This window comes from Dermochelys coriacea, chromosome 5, assembly GCF_009764565.3.
Source record: "Dermochelys coriacea isolate rDerCor1 chromosome 5, rDerCor1.pri.v4, whole genome shotgun sequence".
Classification (NCBI taxonomy): Eukaryota; Metazoa; Chordata; order Testudines; family Dermochelyidae; genus Dermochelys; species Dermochelys coriacea.
This window is the reverse complement of record NC_050072.1, coordinates 100,437,058-100,456,658: the sequence shown is the minus strand read 5'-3', so window position 1 is coordinate 100,456,658 and position 19,601 is coordinate 100,437,058. Positions and strand designations below refer to the sequence as shown.

The window sequence follows — 19,601 nt, the reverse complement described above, 5'->3', positions numbered from 1 at the left end:
GTGGAAAATACAGAGGGGAGATTTATATACACACACACACAGAGAACATTAAACAATGGGTTTTATCATACACACTGTAAGGAGAGTGATCACTTAAGATGAGCCATCACCAGCAGTAGGGGGGAGAGGGAGGAAATCCTTTCATGGTGACAAGCAAGGTAGGCTATTTCCAGCAGTTAACAAGAACATCTGAGGAACAGTGGGGGGTGGGGTGGGGGGGAGAAATAACATGGGGAAATAGTTGCCATCCACAGCCTCAGAAACAACTCTGACATCATAATCAAAAAGGCTGTCGTCGTCATGAATAGGTCGGAGTATGAACAAGAGGCTACGAGGCAGCTCTCCAACACCACTTTCTACACGCCATTACCCTCTGATCCCACTGAGTTACCAAAAGAAACTCCAGCATTTGCTCAAGAAACTCCCTGAAAAAGCACAAGAACAAATCCGCACAGACACACCCCTAGAACCCCGACCTGGGGTATTCTATCTGCTACCCAAGATCCATAAACCTGGAAATCCTGGACGCCCCATCATCTCAGGCATTGGCACCCTGACAACAGGATTGTCTGGCTATGTAGACTCCCTCCTCAGGCCCTACGTTACCAGCACTCCCAGCTATCTTCAAGACACCACTGACTTCCTGAGGAAACTACAGTCCATTGGTGATCTTCCTAAAAACACCATCCTAGCCACTATGGATGTAGAAGCCCTCTACACCAACATTCCACACAAAGATGGACTCCAAGCCATCAGGAACAGTATCCCCGATAATGTCATGGCTAACCTGGTGGCTGAACTTTGTGACTTTGTCCTCACCCATAACTATTTCACATTTGGGGACAATGTATACCTTCAAATCAGCAGCACTGCAATGGGTACCCCCATGGCCCCACAGTATGCCAACATTTTTATGGCTGACTTAGAACAACGCTTCCTCAGCTCTCGTCCCCTAATTCCCCTACTCTACTTGCGCTACATTGATGACATCTTCATCATCTGGACCATGGAAAAGAAGCCCTTGAGGAATTCCACCATGATTTCAACAATTTCCATCCCACCATCAACCTCAGCCTGGACCAGTCCACACAAGAGATCCACTTCCTGGACACTACAGTGCTAATAAGCGATGGTCACATAAACACCATCCTATATCGGAAACCTACTGACCGCTATTCCTACCTACATGCCTCTAGCTTTCATCCAGATCATACCACACAATCCATTGTCTACAGCCAAGCTTTACGATATAACCGCATTTGCTCCAACCCCTCAGACAGAGACAAACACCTACAAGATCTCTATCATGCATTCCTACAACTACAATACCCACCTGCTGAAGTGAAGAAACAGATTGACAGAGCCAGAAGAGTACCCAGAAGTCATCTACTACAGGACAGGCCCAACAAAGAAAATAACAGAACGCCACTAGCCATCGCCTTCAGCCCCCAACTAAAACCTCTCCAACGCATCATCAAGGATCTACAACCCATCCTGAAGGACGACCCATCACTCTCACAGATCTTGGGAGACAGGCCAGTCCTTGCTTACAGACAGCCCCCCAATCTGAAGCAAATACTTACTAGCAACCACACACCACACAACAGAACCACTAACCCAGGAACCTGTCCTTGCAACAAAGCCCGTTGCCAACTCTGTCCACATACCTATTCGGGGACACCATCATAGGACCTAATCGCATCAGCCACACTATCAGAGGCTCGTTCACCTGCGCATCTACCAATGTGATATATGCCATCATGTACCAGCAATGCCCCTCTGTCATGTACATTGGTCAAACTGGACAGTCTCTACGTAAAAGAATAAATGGACACAAATCAGACGTCAAGAATTATAACATTCAAAAACCAATTGGAGAACCCTTCAATCTCTCTGCTCATTCGATTACAGACCTGAGGGTAGCTATCCTTCAACAAAAAAGCTTCAAAAACAGACTCCAATGAGAGACTGCTGAATTGGAATTAATTTGCAAACTGGATACAATTAACTTAGGCTTGAATAGAGACTGGGAATGGATGAGTCATTACACGAAGTAAAACTATTTCCCCATGTTATTTCTCCCACCCACCCCGCTCCCCACTGTTCCTCAGATGTTCTTGTTAACTGCTGGAAATAGCCTACCTTGCTTGTCACCATGAAAGGTTTTCCTCCCTCCCCCCCATGCTGCTGGTGATGGCTCATCTTAAGTGATCACTCTCCTTACAGTGTGTATGATAAAACCCATTGTTTCATGTTCTCTGTGTGTGTATATCAATCTCCCCTCTGTATTTTCCAGCAAATGCATCCGATGAAGTGAGCTGTAGCTCACGAAAGCTTATGCTCAAATAAATTTGTTAGTCGCTAAGGTGCCACAAGTACTCCTTTTCTTTTTGCGAATACAGACTAACACGGCTGCTACTCTGAAACACAATTTTACATGATCAACAAAGATGTTACCTGATCTTTGTTTCATAAACACTTGAAAAAACAAACTGAAGCCTCAACCTTAAAAGGGTTCATCTTCAAATATTATCTTAGTACTCGCATGAAGCATCATTATAGTCTTTTTTTGCTGATGAGATGAGAAATAAAGTACATTATAGCAAGTGCTACAAAGATACATGGACTGACCTAAATGTGGTTGTATAGCCTCCTTGCACCTTAGTGTTACAATATTGCTTCATTTTCTTTGTACTTTATCCTCTAATGATGTCCTGACAGCGGTTTCTAAATTCAGATTCAGTTCTGCTTTGTTGTCCAGTCAGAATGGGTTATAGCATGTTAAACCTTCCTCCCAGAAACTAATCCTGTCCATTAAACTCCATTAGTCCAGTGAAGACAAAATCCTGAAGTTTCTCTTTAATTCAGATTTCCTAATCAGTTGTATGTTGCACTGCTTCAGGACCAGAAAACTCAGTCATTCTTTTTCTTAAGGTTTATCATATAGTGGAGAAAATATTTTTTTTGTCAAAAAGAGGAGGCAAATTATTTTTGAAGTTTTGTGCTAATGTATAGCCACTCTTAAAATATTTGACCAAAATTTTGAAACCTGGAGTCCCAAATAAGTGGCCAAATTTTCTGAATTCAGTGGGAGCTGCAGATACTCGGCATCTCTGATAATCAAGCCACGGTTGTTTAAAAGCCTAACTTTGGGAAACCAGGCTTAAAAACATAGGCCAAAATTTCCAAACTCTCTTTTGCAGTGAGTGCAATAATAGAAGAAAAGTAGTTGTTTTTCTTAAATTAATACATATAACAGAAATTAAAGAAAACAGCCTTAACTCTGCCTTATAATGATGCGATGAAGGGGGAAAAAATCAGTTTTCTTCTTGTTGGGAACACACACTTTAAAATGCCTTAATTGTAATTATATCCTCACTGAATGATATCATTACAGGGTAGAGTTAGGGTTGTTTGAGTGTCTTAATTATGCATTACTTGCCTTAACTTGTTCAGATTTCTTATAGATGTAATCTTAATTCTGAATTTCTTGGGTTGAAAATGCTTGGTTTGGGGATACTTACGACATCCTTGTCATGTTCTTTACTCTAAACTTAAGCCTAGTCTACACTTAAAACTTAAGTCAACCTAGCTTCATCACTCAGGCCTGTGAAAGGTTTTGCATCCTGTGTGACATAGTTAGGTGAACCTAACCCCCACTGTAGACACAGCTAGGTCAACAGAAGAATTCTTACATCAATCTAGCTACCGCCTCTCAGAGAGGTAGATTGCCTACATCGACAGAAAAACCCCTTCTGTCAATGTAGGAAGTGTCTACACTACCATGCTACGGCAGCACATCTGCAGCACCATAGCTGTGTGACTGTAGCGTCTGTTGTGCAAACATACCCTTAGTGATGCATACTCTCAACCTTAACAGTCAAAAGACTCTTTTTATTACAGTATCTGATAGCTGTATAGTTATAATGAAGAAGAATCTAAGTTCTGGAATAGGATAAATTCAGTTTTGGGTTGAGATAGTGTTCTAATCCATAGAGCAACATTATCACCGTTTTTTTGGAAAGCTGACCTGCATTTACAGACAATAGAAAAAGGAAATGGAGGAAGAATGTAAGATTTGTTTTAGAACCATAATTAAGAATGAAATCCCTTTTACAGATAACATTTTCTGCTGAATTTTTTTTACAGAATCCTTTAGGATGGGAGGAGCAGGAAATCAAGAGGCAGAAAAATCAATTCCCCTTTTTCTTTATTTAGTAAGGGCAGTTGGACCTCTTCTAATTTTCAATGTATTCATTTATGATGGACCCTTTAGGATTAAGAACCTGGGTATCTCAGCATGATTTAATCAGTATTAATAATAAATTGTTTTATTTCATAGTTTGAAACAGATGGAGCAAGATGCCATCAATCTAGAAGAGGAGTCTCAACAAACAAATGCCAGGATCAAAGAAATTAATATCCAAAAAGCAAAACTTGTTACAGAATTAATGCAACTCATAAAGGTATGGCTCCTTCTTAGCTTTATACACATTTTTCTTTGTTGTGAAGGGCCTAGTATAGTTAAAAATAAAAATAAAAAAGGGGGGGGGTAGAGCCTGCCTTAATAGTGGGAGATGTTTTGAAATGTAGGTTTTTATTGTTAAAAGAGCTGAGTTTACTTCTACTACATGAAGATGTGCTTCGGTTTGAACATAGCCCATATAAACTCTCTCCACTTTCTGTTGTTGGCATGCAGAGTTTATTACGTGTGTACTTAAATATTATAAACTGACTTGGATAAAAGCTGCCATCTTGCTGGCTTAAGAGGCTTCCAGCCCATGAAATTGCCTAACAAACATATGTGCAGTATATAACATTTTCAGCAAATTTCTTCTATCACCATATACATTTTTAAATTAATTTTATTTTCTTTAGATCTCTTCCTTACTGTTACTTCTATATGAACATATTTTCTTGGTCCTACAAAAAATACCCCAGGTTATGATCATTAAAAAAGAAAATCTTTTCAGTAGTTTGTTTATTTTGTCTTTTTGACAGCACTTGTGCATGTTTCATTTGTGTTTCCTCTGCATAGTTAATTTGTCTGCTTCAGTTGGGTTTTTCACACAGCACCTGAGACGACCCCGCCCTTTTTTACAAATTGTAAAATGCAATTGTAAAATCACAAAAATCAAGAGGGGGTGAGGTGCAGTAGCTGAAACTACTTTGAACTCAGGTTTTTAAAGAATGGACTAGTTTTCAATTTGTCTGTAGCCCTTCAATAATTTTAAACTCCTTGGAATAGTGAATCAGTCATACATATTTTAAAATACCGTGTACACCTTTGTTGTTGTATAAATGATAATGGCCACTTCTTTGGGAAAGGAAGCGAACCATAAAATAAAATCCTTAAGTTTTAATAATCAGAGTAGATATTCTTCCCACTCTTTAGTCATAGTCTTCAATTCCCAGGACTTTTTGGGGGACTGCTTATGCTAAATGGTCTCCTGTGTTCTGTGAAAGCCTTCAGTTGTTTTCTACCACCTTTGGGGGTGAGTGTTTTTGTGGATACAGACTAACACAGCACCTCTCTAATCCTTTTTGGGTGTTAAATAATGCTGGTTCTACTGCACTGAGTAACCAGCATTAAAAGAAGTTTCTGCTTACCATGTCAAACAGATGAGTTGTTTTGGAGTATATTGGTAAGCCCTGAATGGCAGTGGCTGGAGTCTTTCACAGATCATGTAGGGTCATCTGGCTGAAGCAGCTTCAAAAACCACAGAGAATTACAGAAGATAACAAATTTTAGGGCATGGTGGGCCCCCAGGGTTTGCAAATTACTTTTTAAAAGTAATTTTGTATAGGTCATATGCTGTTATTAAGCAACTGCTTTTTCAAAAGCAATATTTATTTTTATAAACAATTTTCTAAATTAAAATTTTAAAATATCAATTTATAAGAACAACAGCTCTAGGATGACTGTGTTTATCAGTCAACATACAAGCTTCTTGGGTGCAGTTAATGTTCCTCTGCTTCTCATACACAGCACTATTAAAGTGGCATGTACAGTTATAGACCAGTGAACACCTTGTGTGGAAGAGTATTTTATTCTCCTCCTCCCGCTACACCATAGCAAACTGTCTTTCTAATATACTTCCTATTCCTTGGCAATGCAGATTGGAAGGTATTTGATTGGCCAGCTGCATGGAAGAATGATACTTGTTAATTACGGGTCACAGAAATGTATATGGATTATACAACAGTTTAGGCTACACAACCATCTCAGTACCTTGTTTCAAATGATGAGTAAAATTCTGAGCCAAATTAACAGGCTACTGCTATGTACTCTCTCTTTAAAGGAGTAGTGAACTTTGTAGGATTTTGTGAGTGTTCAAGTGAGAAGGACTACATACTGCATAAAGAAGTTTTGGGGGGGAGAACTTAGTGCTGGAAGGGTTGTTGAGGTCCTCCTGCAAAGAGTAACTGGATGGTGAAAGCCTGCATGCTTGTATGCTGGCTATTGGTGTCAGAGCTGTGAGCTACCGCAGCATAGTATTCTAGGCAACCAGAGTTGCAAAGCAGGTAGTGAGTGTGAACTCCTTACTGACTTGGGTGAACCCCAAAATGTGACACAGTAAGTAATTGGTTTTTCCCTCTTTTTGTTGCAGAACTCTAGCTCTTGTTTTCCCCTTAAATAGCTGTAACCTTTAAAAATTGTACACTTTTTTCAAATAATGTAATCTTTCTTAGGTTTTTTAATAAGTTCACAATTTTTGTAACTTTAAAGCAGAGGATTTTCCTAGATGTTGTTTACATAACCTTCACAGCTATAAGTAATGTTAAAAAAACAAATCAGTATGTTTAGTTGCACATCCCACACACTAGCAAAGCTCTGCTTTTGCTACAAAACAAATCAGACGTTTAGCTTCCTTGTCTGGGAGAGACAAGAAATATTTAAACACCTTACTGCTTCAGGAAACAGACTGAAAACAGAATTGGGCTGGAGGGCTGAATCTGGAGTCCAAAACTTTGTATAAAAATTGATATCTTGTAATGTTTGTAAAGCCTGATGCTGCTGACAATATCAGTTTCGCGTGTTTCATGACAAAAGAGAGAGAGATGATTTTTTGTGCTTTGCTCTGCAGAATTGCATAACATTGAACATCCTCAAAGTGGATTTGGTTCTTCAGAGCACTACAGTGAATTCCAAGAAGAATAGACTAGAATCTGATTATAAAGCAGCAACTGTACAACTAAGAGCTTTAGAGGTAAGCTTTGTTTTTTATTTCTCGGTGTATTGGTAAATCAACTTTGAAAACACACTTTTTGCCCAGAGGCCTCCCCACTCAAGAATGGGCTGCTTCTGTTCTCTTTCTTAATAATAGGTATCTCTACTCCTGATGCTAAGGTTTTTGTGCTTTCTGAAGCTTGCATCAGTTCTCTAGTCCCTTTCCCTTCCAGATGAAAAGGAGCTTTGCTTCACCATCCTAACCAAGATGGCTATCTCTTCTGTGAAGATGTGCCCTAAGCATTTTAAACAGTGTGAAGCTGGCATAATATCCTGCATAGCCCAATCTGTCATTTAGAAATGTCATTTTCCTCCAGTGAGTAGCTCCAGTTGGGACCAATCTCCCAGAACTGACACTTGGTAGTGGACTGACCCAAATGGGACATGTCAGGGTCCGGATGAAGATCTGGAGGAAAATACATTCAAGAAGGATAGGGCTGAGACCCTAGTTCTCCATAGCTGTTTTCCTTATCCCTTTTATTAAACTCCTGCCTTTGGGGAGGCCTAGTGGAATGAGTGGGAGCAAGTTTCTTCCCCATTGCCATTTCTCCTACACTGTGACTTTTAAATGTTAGAAAGTGGTGCACTAAATGTTCCACATAAACTAATTTTATGGAGGAATTTAGCATATATGGTAGACATGAGAACTTTCATAATTTCTGGCCTGATCTTGCAAGTATAAAACTCCCTTTCTTGAGAGTGAGAATTTGGGTGTGCAAGAGGGGTCCTATATTTTTCAGTTCACCTGTGACCTGAATCAACATCACTTGTTGGACTTCATATAGTAGAAAAGTTGAAATAATAAAATAAAGCTCTCAAGAAACTGCAGGCATAGGTACAGAGACTGGTGCAGAGAAGTAGTAATTAGTATGAGGTGTTATAGAAATTATGTAGTGAAACTAAATTAAAACCTACACATTATGATTAAACATCAGATTAACTGTCAAACAATCAACAAAGACAGCCACAGATCACATGGTACTCTTGCTACCATTAGTGAAGATCAGAGCAGGGGACAATAAAAAATCCCAAACCAGTGGCGCCTGCAGCCATATGTATGTTACGCGTGTTGCGTACCATTGGTGGGGTTGAACTGCTCTGGTACCCCAACCTGAGTGATACTGGAACACTGCACAGTGGCTCACAAAGCCACTCACTGAAATTTGACCTGGTCATGATGGAGGGGTGGATAGGCCAAACATGAGTGGTGCTGTGCTGAGTTACAGTGAGAGTGGTTCAATTCTGCATACCATGTGAAAAATTTCTGGTGGTGCCCCTGGGAGAAACTGAACTCTTGCTAATATTGCATTTATTAATAATGTTTCTCTTATTAAAAGTTGTTAGTCTTTAAAATATTGTTATAAGACTTGAATGGCCCACAAAACCCAATTCACTCCCTCTTCCTGAGGAAAGAGGGCTGCATATGTTCACATGTGAGTTGTCAGTACTGGGATTCCGTGGGAATAGCAGCACATTGGGTGTATTTTAGACACTTGGATTGAAAGGCATTTTCCTTCCCAACGTGTACGCTTCAGAATGTCACCGTTAGTAGCAACAGATTTGTGGGGTTTTTTGTTTGTCATGGCAGCTCAAGTCAGAACGTTAGTATTATTTTAACAACTTTTTGTATTTAATTTGTCTAATGAGCATGAGAAGCAAATGTGTGTTTATGACCCATATTGAACAGTAGAGAGGATTGTTAGCCCCATCTGCTCATTAGATAATTGGCACAGTTGCCTTTGTGGTTATGATGATTGTAAGAGATTTGCTAATTGTCTTGCTTTGATAGCTTGTTAATTTTTAGGTTCATTTGGTGTCATTTTTTAAAATGATTGGTATTTAACTCAGTATGTACGTTGTTGTTTTTTCTTTTTGGCCAAGTTTGAAGAAAATGCAAATTCTGTTTTCCTTCTGTATGAATTGCCCATCTTTAATTATTTAAATACTGTCACTAAGAATGCATTCAAACACACATTCATGAGAAAATATTGGCTACTGGCTACTATATTTTCTTTGACTAGTTTCTCATTTCCCACAAAACCAATTGCACTGCTTATGAATGTAGAATGTGAGAGGGTTCTAGTATCCAGTAGCATGCCTTTCAGTAGCTATGCCTTAGCTCCACTCTAGCATAGACTAACCCACTGCCCAGACTAAACTCTCTCTTCCTGAATTAGTTCTTGTATTGTCAGCTGAAATAACAGTAACACATAGCTCTCCCTTAAGCTAGAATTTCCTCTAGGACCTATCTATTCTAGACAGTAATTCCCTGTGCCCAGAGGGGCACATGCCTTATATCCAGGATGGGATTAACTAACTGTACTTGCCAAATGTTAGCATTTCCATGAAGTATTTGAACACATCATAACTGGATGGGTCTATGGAAGGTTCCACATGTACGTACTTGTATACATACATAAGCATGTGTGAGAAAATATCCATCTCATGTGGCTGATAGCCATGTAATAAATATCAGTCATTTGATAAATGAATTTATTATGCACATTTGAGTGCCTCACCTACCTACTAATCCGTTTATCCTGGTATTTATTCTAACACTTATAGCCCAGAACAGCTTCAAACACCTGCTTTTTTTCTTTTAAAAAAATCAGCCTGCCCCAATGTTTCCTTTTCTTCCCAGATGCATGTGTTCCCCCAAAATTACAGCTGCCCAATGGCTAGAACAGGCAAAATTAAGCCCTGTACCTAAAAACATCACATTAAGGTCTATTTCATACAGCCCTGCAGGGTTATAAATGGGAGCTTCTAGCCTTTGAATTACCAGAGATGACAGACTATAAAATTGACATTTTTATGTACAGAAAAGCGATGTGTCATTTTCACAGGTTCTTTTGGCTTCTTTTGAACCCTGTATGTTTGGACTCATGGTAATGAAGGCAATTGGCTTTTAAAGTATTGGGATACAAAAAATAGTCCCAGTTACATTTTGAAAACTCGCTAAAATGTTCCTAAATATTTTTCTGTAATAAATAGCATGAATAAACAAATAGTGGAGCAGGTATGGTGAGGTATGTAGGTTTTATTGACACTTAGTGACCTGTGTAACTCACTTTTGGCTTGTGAGTAATTGGGCCATCCCAAACTTGTGACATTAAGTTTTATGCTACCCCACACGATCATGAATTCTTTCTTTCTGTCTATATGCACACACTGTCAAAAAAAAAAAAATTAGCATTAACACAACATTAGAGAAATCAAATTTTCAGAACTGAAAAAGGGTAGAATTAATGACAAGATGTTGCAGTTATTTGTGCTTTTAAAAATACCTACATAGAGGGTTGAAAATTCCATCTTAATTTTCTCCTGTGCTTCTACTTTAAAATGCGCTCTTTTTATATCATTATAAAATACCTGTTCAAACAGGGTAGTTCTTTACAACTTTATATATGCAGCCTTTAATGCCTTGCTTGATTTTTTTCAGTCACAAGACTTCAAAATAGTAGTCAGGCCTTGTTTGATTTTTAAGTTGCAATGAGATCTACAAAACAAGCCTACTTTTCAGAAAATTAGTACGGAAACTTAAAATTCTGACTATTAAAAGCTGAATGGATTAATTTTCAGGGTAACTTTTACATGGTCCTCAGGTATACAAATGACAGAACTTGATACGATTCAGAGTCTCAAACCAAACTGGTTTCAGAGTAGCAGCCGTGTTAGTCTGTATTCAAACCAAACTAGCACTGAATTAATTTAAAAAGCCTAGCATGAATGTTTTAAGATGCTGATTTAAACTTTCATAACTTTAGAACTGTTAAGCTAATGTTGTTAAAATTTATTTTGTCCTTTAAATGGAAGGTCCCTAACTCTGAGTATTTTTATATTTTGTGGTTTTATTGCACCTTTTTCTGAAGATATCAAAGCACTTTAGAAAAATGTATTAAATCTCACAGCACCTCTTTAAGGATGATAGAGAAGTAAGATTTCCATTTTACAGAAGATGAAACAACTGGCCCAATGAGGTTAACTTGCCCAACTTTGTCTAACTTCAGAAATACTGAACCACTTTTGTCTGTAAAGCTGCCAAGTTTGCAAGTTATGCAGGTGAACACTTCTGCTCAGGATTTATGGGATATGTTTTTGTCGTCCGTCCATCCCCCATCCCATCCCATTCTGTGTCGTCCCCCCCAACACACACACACATCTCTAAGTGCAGAGCCTAAATGTTTGAACATATATTACACGTGCTTTGGGAAGAAAAACTTCTCCTTTGGACTGATACCTAGCGTAGAAAATTTCAGTCAAATAATATTTATGCCAAACTCTTGAACATCTGTAAGAATTGAGGATGTTTGTCTTAATTATAGCTGTTACTACTACTAATGTTGTATTATTTATAACAATGATATGAATTAATCTAATTACATTGACAGAGAGTTACTTAAACAAGTTTTATTGTAAGTACCTATAGGGTGGGCAGTATATTTTTAAAATGTGAAACAGACACTTGATCCAGTAGAATATACAAGTATTGAGTCTTTACTTAACTGTATACATTTTAAAACATTTTTGGTCTCATTTTTGTCCCCTGTGATTCCTGGTTTATGTAGGGACATAAATGTATGAAAATTGGATGTAATTGACTATTTGTGCTTTCAACAAAAGTAAAAACAAGATCTTAGTCCCTGCCCCAAGGAGTTTAGTCTAAAGATGTTCTAGATTTGATTGATAGATACATGTAGCACTATTTTTCTAAATTTGCTCTTAGTCATTACTATGAAACTGTTACTTTGGATCTTTTGCCTGTAATAGTAAAGGTAGCATATCAGAGATGGAGAGACATTATTTCCTATTTAATATACAGCTAATCTGTTTGTACTGTATAGTTTCAACTGAAATATTCCTTGTAATGCAAATCCTATTTACTAGATGGCTCTGTTATGTCTAGTAGAAAAACTAGTGCTAGTTGGGAGGCATGATACAAAATAAAGAAACCCTGCAATAGTCCATCTCTTCCACCACCAAATTTTAAAGCAGAGATCAAAACCGTGGCTCTCTTTGTGAAAAACACATTTATATATTTTACCATTGTGCACTCAGTTTGATCCATTCACTCAGATCTGCCATCCCTTTAGTTAAAAAAACAAAAAACAAAAATTTTCAAAAGCTAGAAGATTTTTTGAAAGGAGGGATTATTTTTAACCTCTGTAAGCAATCTGCTATGATTTCACAAACCTCTCTAAATCTGACATGATTACATCCAGTATGCTAGTTCTAATGGTGATGGTGAAGTTGGAGTGTGTGAAATTGATCATTTTTGTCATTAAACTTTCTTCTGTAGCTCCCTCTCTAGGACAATTGAACTTCGTGCAGGGTCACAGATTGATTGACTGTAACTGAAGGCAATGGAGTTTTCTTTAAAATAAAACATCTTTTTATTTTAATTTCTTCTATACTAGCAACAAGTTTCTGACTTGGGTGAAAAAAAACGTGTTCTTTTGGAGAAGTGCAAGGGACTGATGAGGAAAGCTAGACAGGCGTGTAATCTCAGCCCTGATCAAGAAATTCCAAAAGATTTTCAGACTGTAAGTATTAAAAATAAAAGGCCACATTTTTATAAGGGTGTAATGGCATAACAGGAGGAGATACTTTCACTAGCTAAGACTGATCATCTATAATATTCAGAACTATGCTCTCCTAGTGCATCTGCACCTAAAGCAAAATAGTCCATTTGTGAAAGCTAGATGGTGAGTTTCCAATTTCTCCTTGCTTCATGCTCCAGGTTCTTACAGTTGTGGAGAGCAAGCACTACTTTTTCCCCTTAGGGGCTCTACCCTGCCTTTCTATGCCTGCTGCTTTTCGGCCTGATCCAAAGCCCATTGAAGTCAAGTAGATCTTTCAATTGATATCAGTGGGCTTTGGATTAGGCCACTAGATCCCTGTTCTGATCCTCAGGTAAATCTCTTTCCTGGCGACTTTTGTAAGGGACAAGTGCACCCCCGTTTTCAAAATCCTTGTTGTATATCTTTGTAATTCTGCCCAAACAAACAGTCCACTTCTCAGGAAAACAAATCTGGAGTTTGTAAGACATGTTCTTTTGGAAGTATGTTGAGACAAAATATGTTGGGAAAAACATCATTTAGTGACAGGAAAATATTTTAAACACCATATCTTGAAAATTTATTAAAAGTCAGAAAAATTTTAAGAGAAATTCTATCCTGGGATGAATTGTGTGCCTAATATGATGAGTTTTTCAAGGGAGATATTGGGAGTAATAGGTTTGAAAATCAAAAAGAGTGCTTAAATAAGTGGCCCAATTTTCAAAAATGTTGAACATCCAAAAGCTCCTGTTAAAGTTTTGGACACAGAACAGAGTTAGAACCCTTCTATAATTTGAACTTTGGACGTTCTATTGATCGATTGTTTGCACTACCTTCCACCTGTTCCAGTTGCTAGTCCAGGGGTGGGCAAACAACGGTCCCCGGGCCAGATCCGTCCCATCAGGGCTTTGGATCCGGCCCGCGGGATTGCCACTCCCATGGCACAGCGGAGCTAAGGAAGGCCCCCTGCCTGCCCTGGTCCCACACCATTCCTGGAAGCAGCTGGCACCACGTCCCTGGGGCCCTTGGGGGAAGAGGGAGGCACAGGGCTCCGTGCGCTACCGTCGCCTGCGGGTACCTCCCCCGAAGCTCCTGTTGGCTGTGGTTCCTGGGAGCAGCGCAGGACCAGGGCAGGCACGGAGCCTGCTTTAGCCCCGCTGCATGCCGCTGCCACCCCGGAGCCACTTCAGGTAAGCCCAACCCCCTGCACTCCACACCCCTCCCTGCACCCCAACTCCCTGCCCTGAGCCCCCTGCTGCGCCCCAACCTCCTGCTGCACCCCTCCTGCACCCAACTCTCTGCCGTGAGCCCCCTCCTGCACCCTGCACCCCCTCCTATGCCCCCTTTCACACTCCAGCCTCCTGCCCCAGCCCTACATTTATGGCCCTGCATGCAATTTCCCGCCCAGATGTGGCCCTCGGGCAAAAAAGTTTGCCTACCCCTGCTGTAGTCCCTCCATCTGCTGCTGGCCTTACTTTTCCTGCCCACAGTGCTCCACTACAACCTTCCCTCCCTTTGTTTTTACCTTCCTTATCTCCTCTCCATTGGCCTATTGCCTCTTTTTGTCTGTCCTTTCCTCTTATTAACTCTTCCCCTTCCTCCATTTCCCCCTTAATGCCATCTCTATCTTTTCCTTCACTTTAAAATCATCCTGATATAAATGCTTTAAAAAATACATGCTAGTAAGCTTTCTTGAATGTTCATCTTGTCTCTGACCTCTCCACCCTGCATGCTACCTAGGCCTTTCTGTTTTGTCTTCCCTCGTTACGTCAAGTATTCATTATGATCTCTTCTGGGCAGAGTTTGTCTGGAAAGCACCTCTCTCTCAAAAAAAAAAAAATTTCCCTCTTTCTTTATTTTTTCTTCTATCCTCCACCTAACTCCTTTACCTGTCATTTGCTTATGCTTCTCTAAAATAAGACTTGGTCTTGCAAAACCTTACTTGTGTGAGTATTACCATTTACTTCAATATAAAGAACTGTTCATGTAAGGATTTGCATGATCATTGTGCCCTTAAGTTGTCATCTTCTCAAGAATAGGGACCATGTCTGTAAAGCAGGTGCTATATAAACTTAACTACCACTCCACCCCCCCCCAACTCTCTCCCCTCAGGAATTAAATAGTGTTTTAAGTTTAGTTCATTTTTTACACTTTTTTACACTTCTACACTTTAGTTCATTTTTTATGAAAACTGTTATATCCCATGATCACAAAAAGGTTTTTCCTTGTTATTTATTCTATATACACAATAGGGGAGGGGGAGAATTTGTCTGGTTAATTAATCAAAATTCCCACTTTAAAGGAAAGAAATTTGGGCCAGATTCTCCTTCCAGTTCCAGCTTAGGCAACATGAAAGGCCCAGAGCCTGGATGTATCTGGCCAGCCGAATATTCCTCTTGTGTGGGGAAGCTCTCATCTGGCATAGCCAGCTGCTATGCTACCATCCCGTTTCTGGATGCATGACCAGAGTGCCACTGCACTCAAACAGTTCTCAACTAGTGGGGCTCTTGTGGACCATTGCCAGGTGAGATAAATTAGAGCAGCTGCACCAGGGTTGGGGCTTAGGAAGCCATAGTTAGCTTTCTCCCCCCCCCCCCCCACACCACGCACTTCTCAGGAGAGAATCTAGCCACTTAAATTTTAAATGGATTATGTCTTAATAAAGTGATCTAGCGACTAGCAGTGTTCTTGGTTGTCCAATTTCTTGCAACTTTTTAGTCATATTTCAAGCCTCTCTCAACATTAAACTATCTAATGAATAAATTGTTTTGCTTCTTGTAGGCATTCCAAGACCTTCCAAGCACATTGGATGAAATTGATGCTTTACTGAATGAAGAGAAATCAAGAGCCTCCTGCTTCACAGGCCTAAATGCTTCAGTATGTTTCCTCCAGTATTGTACTTGCTTCCCACTCTGTACTAGAACTCTTGATAATAATTAGCTAGACAGCAGGATCAGTGTGCTATAAATGCCAGATTCTGATTCTATTAGAATTTTAAGTAGGTTCTTCCAAAGGAACAGCATGTTCTCTGCCTTTTGTTTAGAGAAAAATAGTTGGGTTAACCTGAAATACAACAATGGCTTAGTTGCTCTTTGCTTTAAAGAGACTAGTGTGTCCTGTTCAATGTATAAACATTACATACACTACTTAATTATATGTAAATCGATGCAGTGTTTACATATGTGTATTTTACTGTTAAGATTTGAATTGATAAATAACTATTTTGTCAATTTGAAATACTGTATTTTTGAAGGATGATTCTTTTTCCTGACAGGTTGTTGAAGAATATAATAGAAGGGCACAAGAAATACAGCAAGTAACGGAGGAACTAGAGGAAAAGAAAAACGAATTGGAGAGCTATAGGCAAAACATTTCACAAGTAATATATGAAATCATTACTGTAGTATAATTTAATGTAGGAGAAACATAAATGGGTATATACTTCTATTAAATTGCACCATATTTGTTTTAAAAGACATTTCAAATTTTGATGCTAGGAAAAATGAAATGTTGGCAATTGCTGTATGCAGTAGTGTTGTAGCCATGTTGGTCCCAGGATGTTGGCGGGACAAGGTAGATGAGGTAATATCTTTTATTGGACCAACTTCTGTTGGTGAAAGAGACAAGCTGTCAAGCTCACACAAAGCTCTTCTTCAGGTCTGGGAAATTAAGGGCTTGTCTACACTGGCACTTTACAGCGCTGCAACTTTCTCGCTCGAGTGTGAAAAAACACTCCCCTAAGCGCAGCAAGTTTCAGTGCTGTAAAGCACCAGTGTAGACAGTGCACCAGCACTGGGAGCCACACTCCCACCGCTGGTAGCTACGCCCCTCGTGGAGGTGGGTTTTTTAAAGCACCAGTAGAGCTCTTTCCCAGCACTCTGCCGCAACTACACAAGCCACTTTAAAGTGCTGCTGCAGCAGCGCTTTAATATTGCCAGGGTAGACAAGCCCTGTTAAATACAAGGTGGAACAGATTGTTAATTTAGCATAAGTAGTTAACACATATATTTTAAGGGACCATTCAAGGTAAAGTGGCCTATTAACACCCCTCCAGTCCTAGGGAGGAAAGGAAGTGGGGAAAGTAGCTGGGGGTGGCGGGTGTTAGCCAGTTACAGATTGTTATAATAAGCCATAAATCAAGTGTCTCAATTCATTCCATGATTTTTAGTATCTAGCAAAGTTTTATGAATTTAAGGTCCCAGGCTCATCTCTTCGAAGTGTTGTGCAGGTTTCCTTTGTTGATGAGAACTGATAGGTGAGATACAGAGTGATTGCTTTGTGAAAAGTGTTCACCCACAGATGATAGGGTGTTTTTATCTTTTATCATTTGCCTGTGAGAGCTCATTAAAGAGCGTAGTGATTGTCTGGTTTCACCCAAATAGTTGCTATTGGGGCATTTAGTGCACTGGATGAGGTTTTCCGCATGTGTAGGACCCATGGTTCTTCAAAGGTGTTTTGCAGGGGGTGTTGATTGTTGTAGCAGTGCAGATGTGTCTGCAGGTTTTGCATCTGTTGTTCTGGCAAGGTCTGGTGCTGCTTTGAGTTGGTGTGGCCTGATCTGTGGGGAGCTTGCTGATGAGCTTGGACAGGTTGTGGGGGTTGTTTGAAGGCCAGAAGAGGGGGTTCAGGAAAGATTTCTTTCAGGATGGGGTCCCCATTGGGCGGTGGGTATAATAGGCCGGGGAGCCTAATGCAGCCTAGTGCGGGTTTAGCGGGTGAAATTTTTGCTTTTTATTATGCCCCATGCAGGTTCTGGGGTGACTGAGGAGGCTGTACATGCTATTCAACTTCCTGGGTTTATTAGTAATCTCCCTGAACTCTAGGGAGATTATTGACAAACCCTGGATGTTGTCTGAGTAACACATGCCGCCTCCTCAGCCGCCCTGGAACCTGCATGGGGCATAGCAAAAGCTCTTCTTTCTGGAAGAGAGAAGAAAAGAGCTTTTGAATTTTTGCAGGGCGGCTTAGAGTCTGCAGGGGGGAGGTGCGGGTGCAGGGGGCTCTGGCTGCCCCGGCACTCTTCTGAGCAGGTTGGGGGCGGGGGGGGGGGCGCTCAGGGCTCTGGCTGGCCCGGGGCTCCTCTGGCCACAGAGGGGGGAGTAGGTTTTGGGGCTCAGGGGGGGAGGTGGGATAAGGAAGTCTCAGGGCTTGGGCCACAGGGGAGGTAGGGCGGTAAGGGAGGCTCGATCCGCGCGGAGTAATGGAGGCTTGGGGCTCGGGCCATGGAGGCTCAGGGGGTGGGGTATGGGAGGCTCGGGCTGCCAGGGTGTGTGTAAGGGAGTCTTGGGACTTGGGCCACGGGTGGCGGGGTAAGGGAGTCTCAGGGTGTCTCAGGGTGCTCTGGCCGCAGGGGGAAGGGAGTTTCGGGGCACTCTGGCCACAGGAGGGGGAGAGGGGATCTCCTGCTGCAGGGTGGGAGGGGGCTTTGAGGGGCGGAGCCAGGGGCTAGCCTCCCTGAAATGGGGCTCCACGCCACCCATGTTATTGAGTATGAGTTGTAGTTGTGTGATGATACCTTGTCTGGGTTCCAACGTGGGATGGTAGGTAACAACTAGAGGTGTGCATTTGGAGTGGGTTTTATTTCTGTATTGAAGCAGGATCTCTTGGATTATTTGGGTGGCCCAAGTGAAACAATCTACTTCTCTAGTGGAGTGTCTTTGTTTGGTGAAAGTAGTGTTGAATGTATTAAGGTGTATATCCCAGACTTTCTCTTCAGAGTATATTCTGTGGTATCTGAGTGCCTGGCTGTATATAATAGTTGGGGTGGTTACTTGATCTATGAAGTAAGGTATGGTGACCTGTGGGCAATTTTTAATTTAAATTTTACTGTAATAGTTAAATTTGGTATTTTGTTAATTATTGCTTCAACTGTAAATTCTTTCAGAGGTTGTTTTACATTAGTCTTTTTTTTTTTTTTTAGGTTAAAGAAAGGTGGCTAACACCTTTGAAACAGCTGGTTGAACAAATTAATGAAAAGTTCAGTAATTTTTTTAGTTCTATGCAGTGCGCTGGTGAAGTTGATCTTCATACAGAAAATGAGGTATGATTACCATATCTATGAATAATAGCTTCTACATTTTAATTTTTTTATGCTTAAAAGTCTCAAAATGAGACAATGATTTGTAATTTTGTTTGGGGTTATGGGGGGTCACATACAGGCATTAATTTTAAGTCCTCTTGATCCTTTTACATGAAAATCTAACTTCTCTTTAACTATCATAACCAATTAATTTGTGTGTCAACCAAATGAAAGCAGAACCACCACTAGCTGTATAATAATCAGTCTTATCAAAAGTTTCCAAAGCCAGATGGAGCGGAGTAATCCACTTATTCCAAAGACTAGTTTGTCTTTCGCATTCTTCTTAAGAAGGTCTAAACCTTTCTAGATCCCAACTTTCTGGATGCGCATGTCCCCTCTCTGTCAAAGCAGAACCTTCTGGAAAAAGCAATGACTGTTGGAGCCACCCAAATGCTTCATCACAAGAACCAAGGGGATGCCAGGAACCACAGCCCTGATCTTACCCCAAGTTCCTTTTTGATCACTGCAGTAGATGGAAACGGAAACCTTGGCTCTTCCTCGCCCAACTTCCTGGTCCTCTTCTAGTTAGTTAGTTAGTTAGTTAGTTAGTTAGTTAGTTAACAGCTTATGGTTGTTTGCTGTTTAGCATTAAAAAAGTGTATTGACTTTTAGTTATTCTGTATTTCAGGGTGATGCTGCAGCTTAATTGCCAGTCAAGAGCTGATTGTACCACTTACAGTAGTACAGATTGGCTTTGTTGTTGGTTACTGTTTAGGTCTGTCCATTTCAGTCT

The 19,601-nt window shown here is 40.4% G+C and overlaps 1 protein-coding gene across 4 annotated transcripts in view; it reads left to right on the top strand.

Annotated features, from left to right (window-relative positions):
- The window catches only part of SMC5 (structural maintenance of chromosomes 5), a 78,835-nt gene that overhangs the window by 48,060 nt on the left and 11,174 nt on the right, over window positions 1-19,601 (top strand). For all 4 annotated transcript variants that reach the window (XM_043515162.1, XM_038401888.2, XM_043515164.1 and 1 more), the window contains 6 exons: window positions 4,343-4,466; window positions 7,089-7,211; window positions 12,649-12,774; window positions 15,571-15,666; window positions 16,064-16,168; window positions 18,710-18,829. In XM_043515162.1, the coding sequence (XP_043371097.1) occupies window positions 4,343-4,466; window positions 7,089-7,211; window positions 12,649-12,774; window positions 15,571-15,666; window positions 16,064-16,168; window positions 18,710-18,829 (694 nt within the window). The remainder of the gene's footprint in view (window positions 1-4,342; window positions 4,467-7,088; window positions 7,212-12,648; window positions 12,775-15,570; window positions 15,667-16,063; window positions 16,169-18,709; window positions 18,830-19,601) is intronic.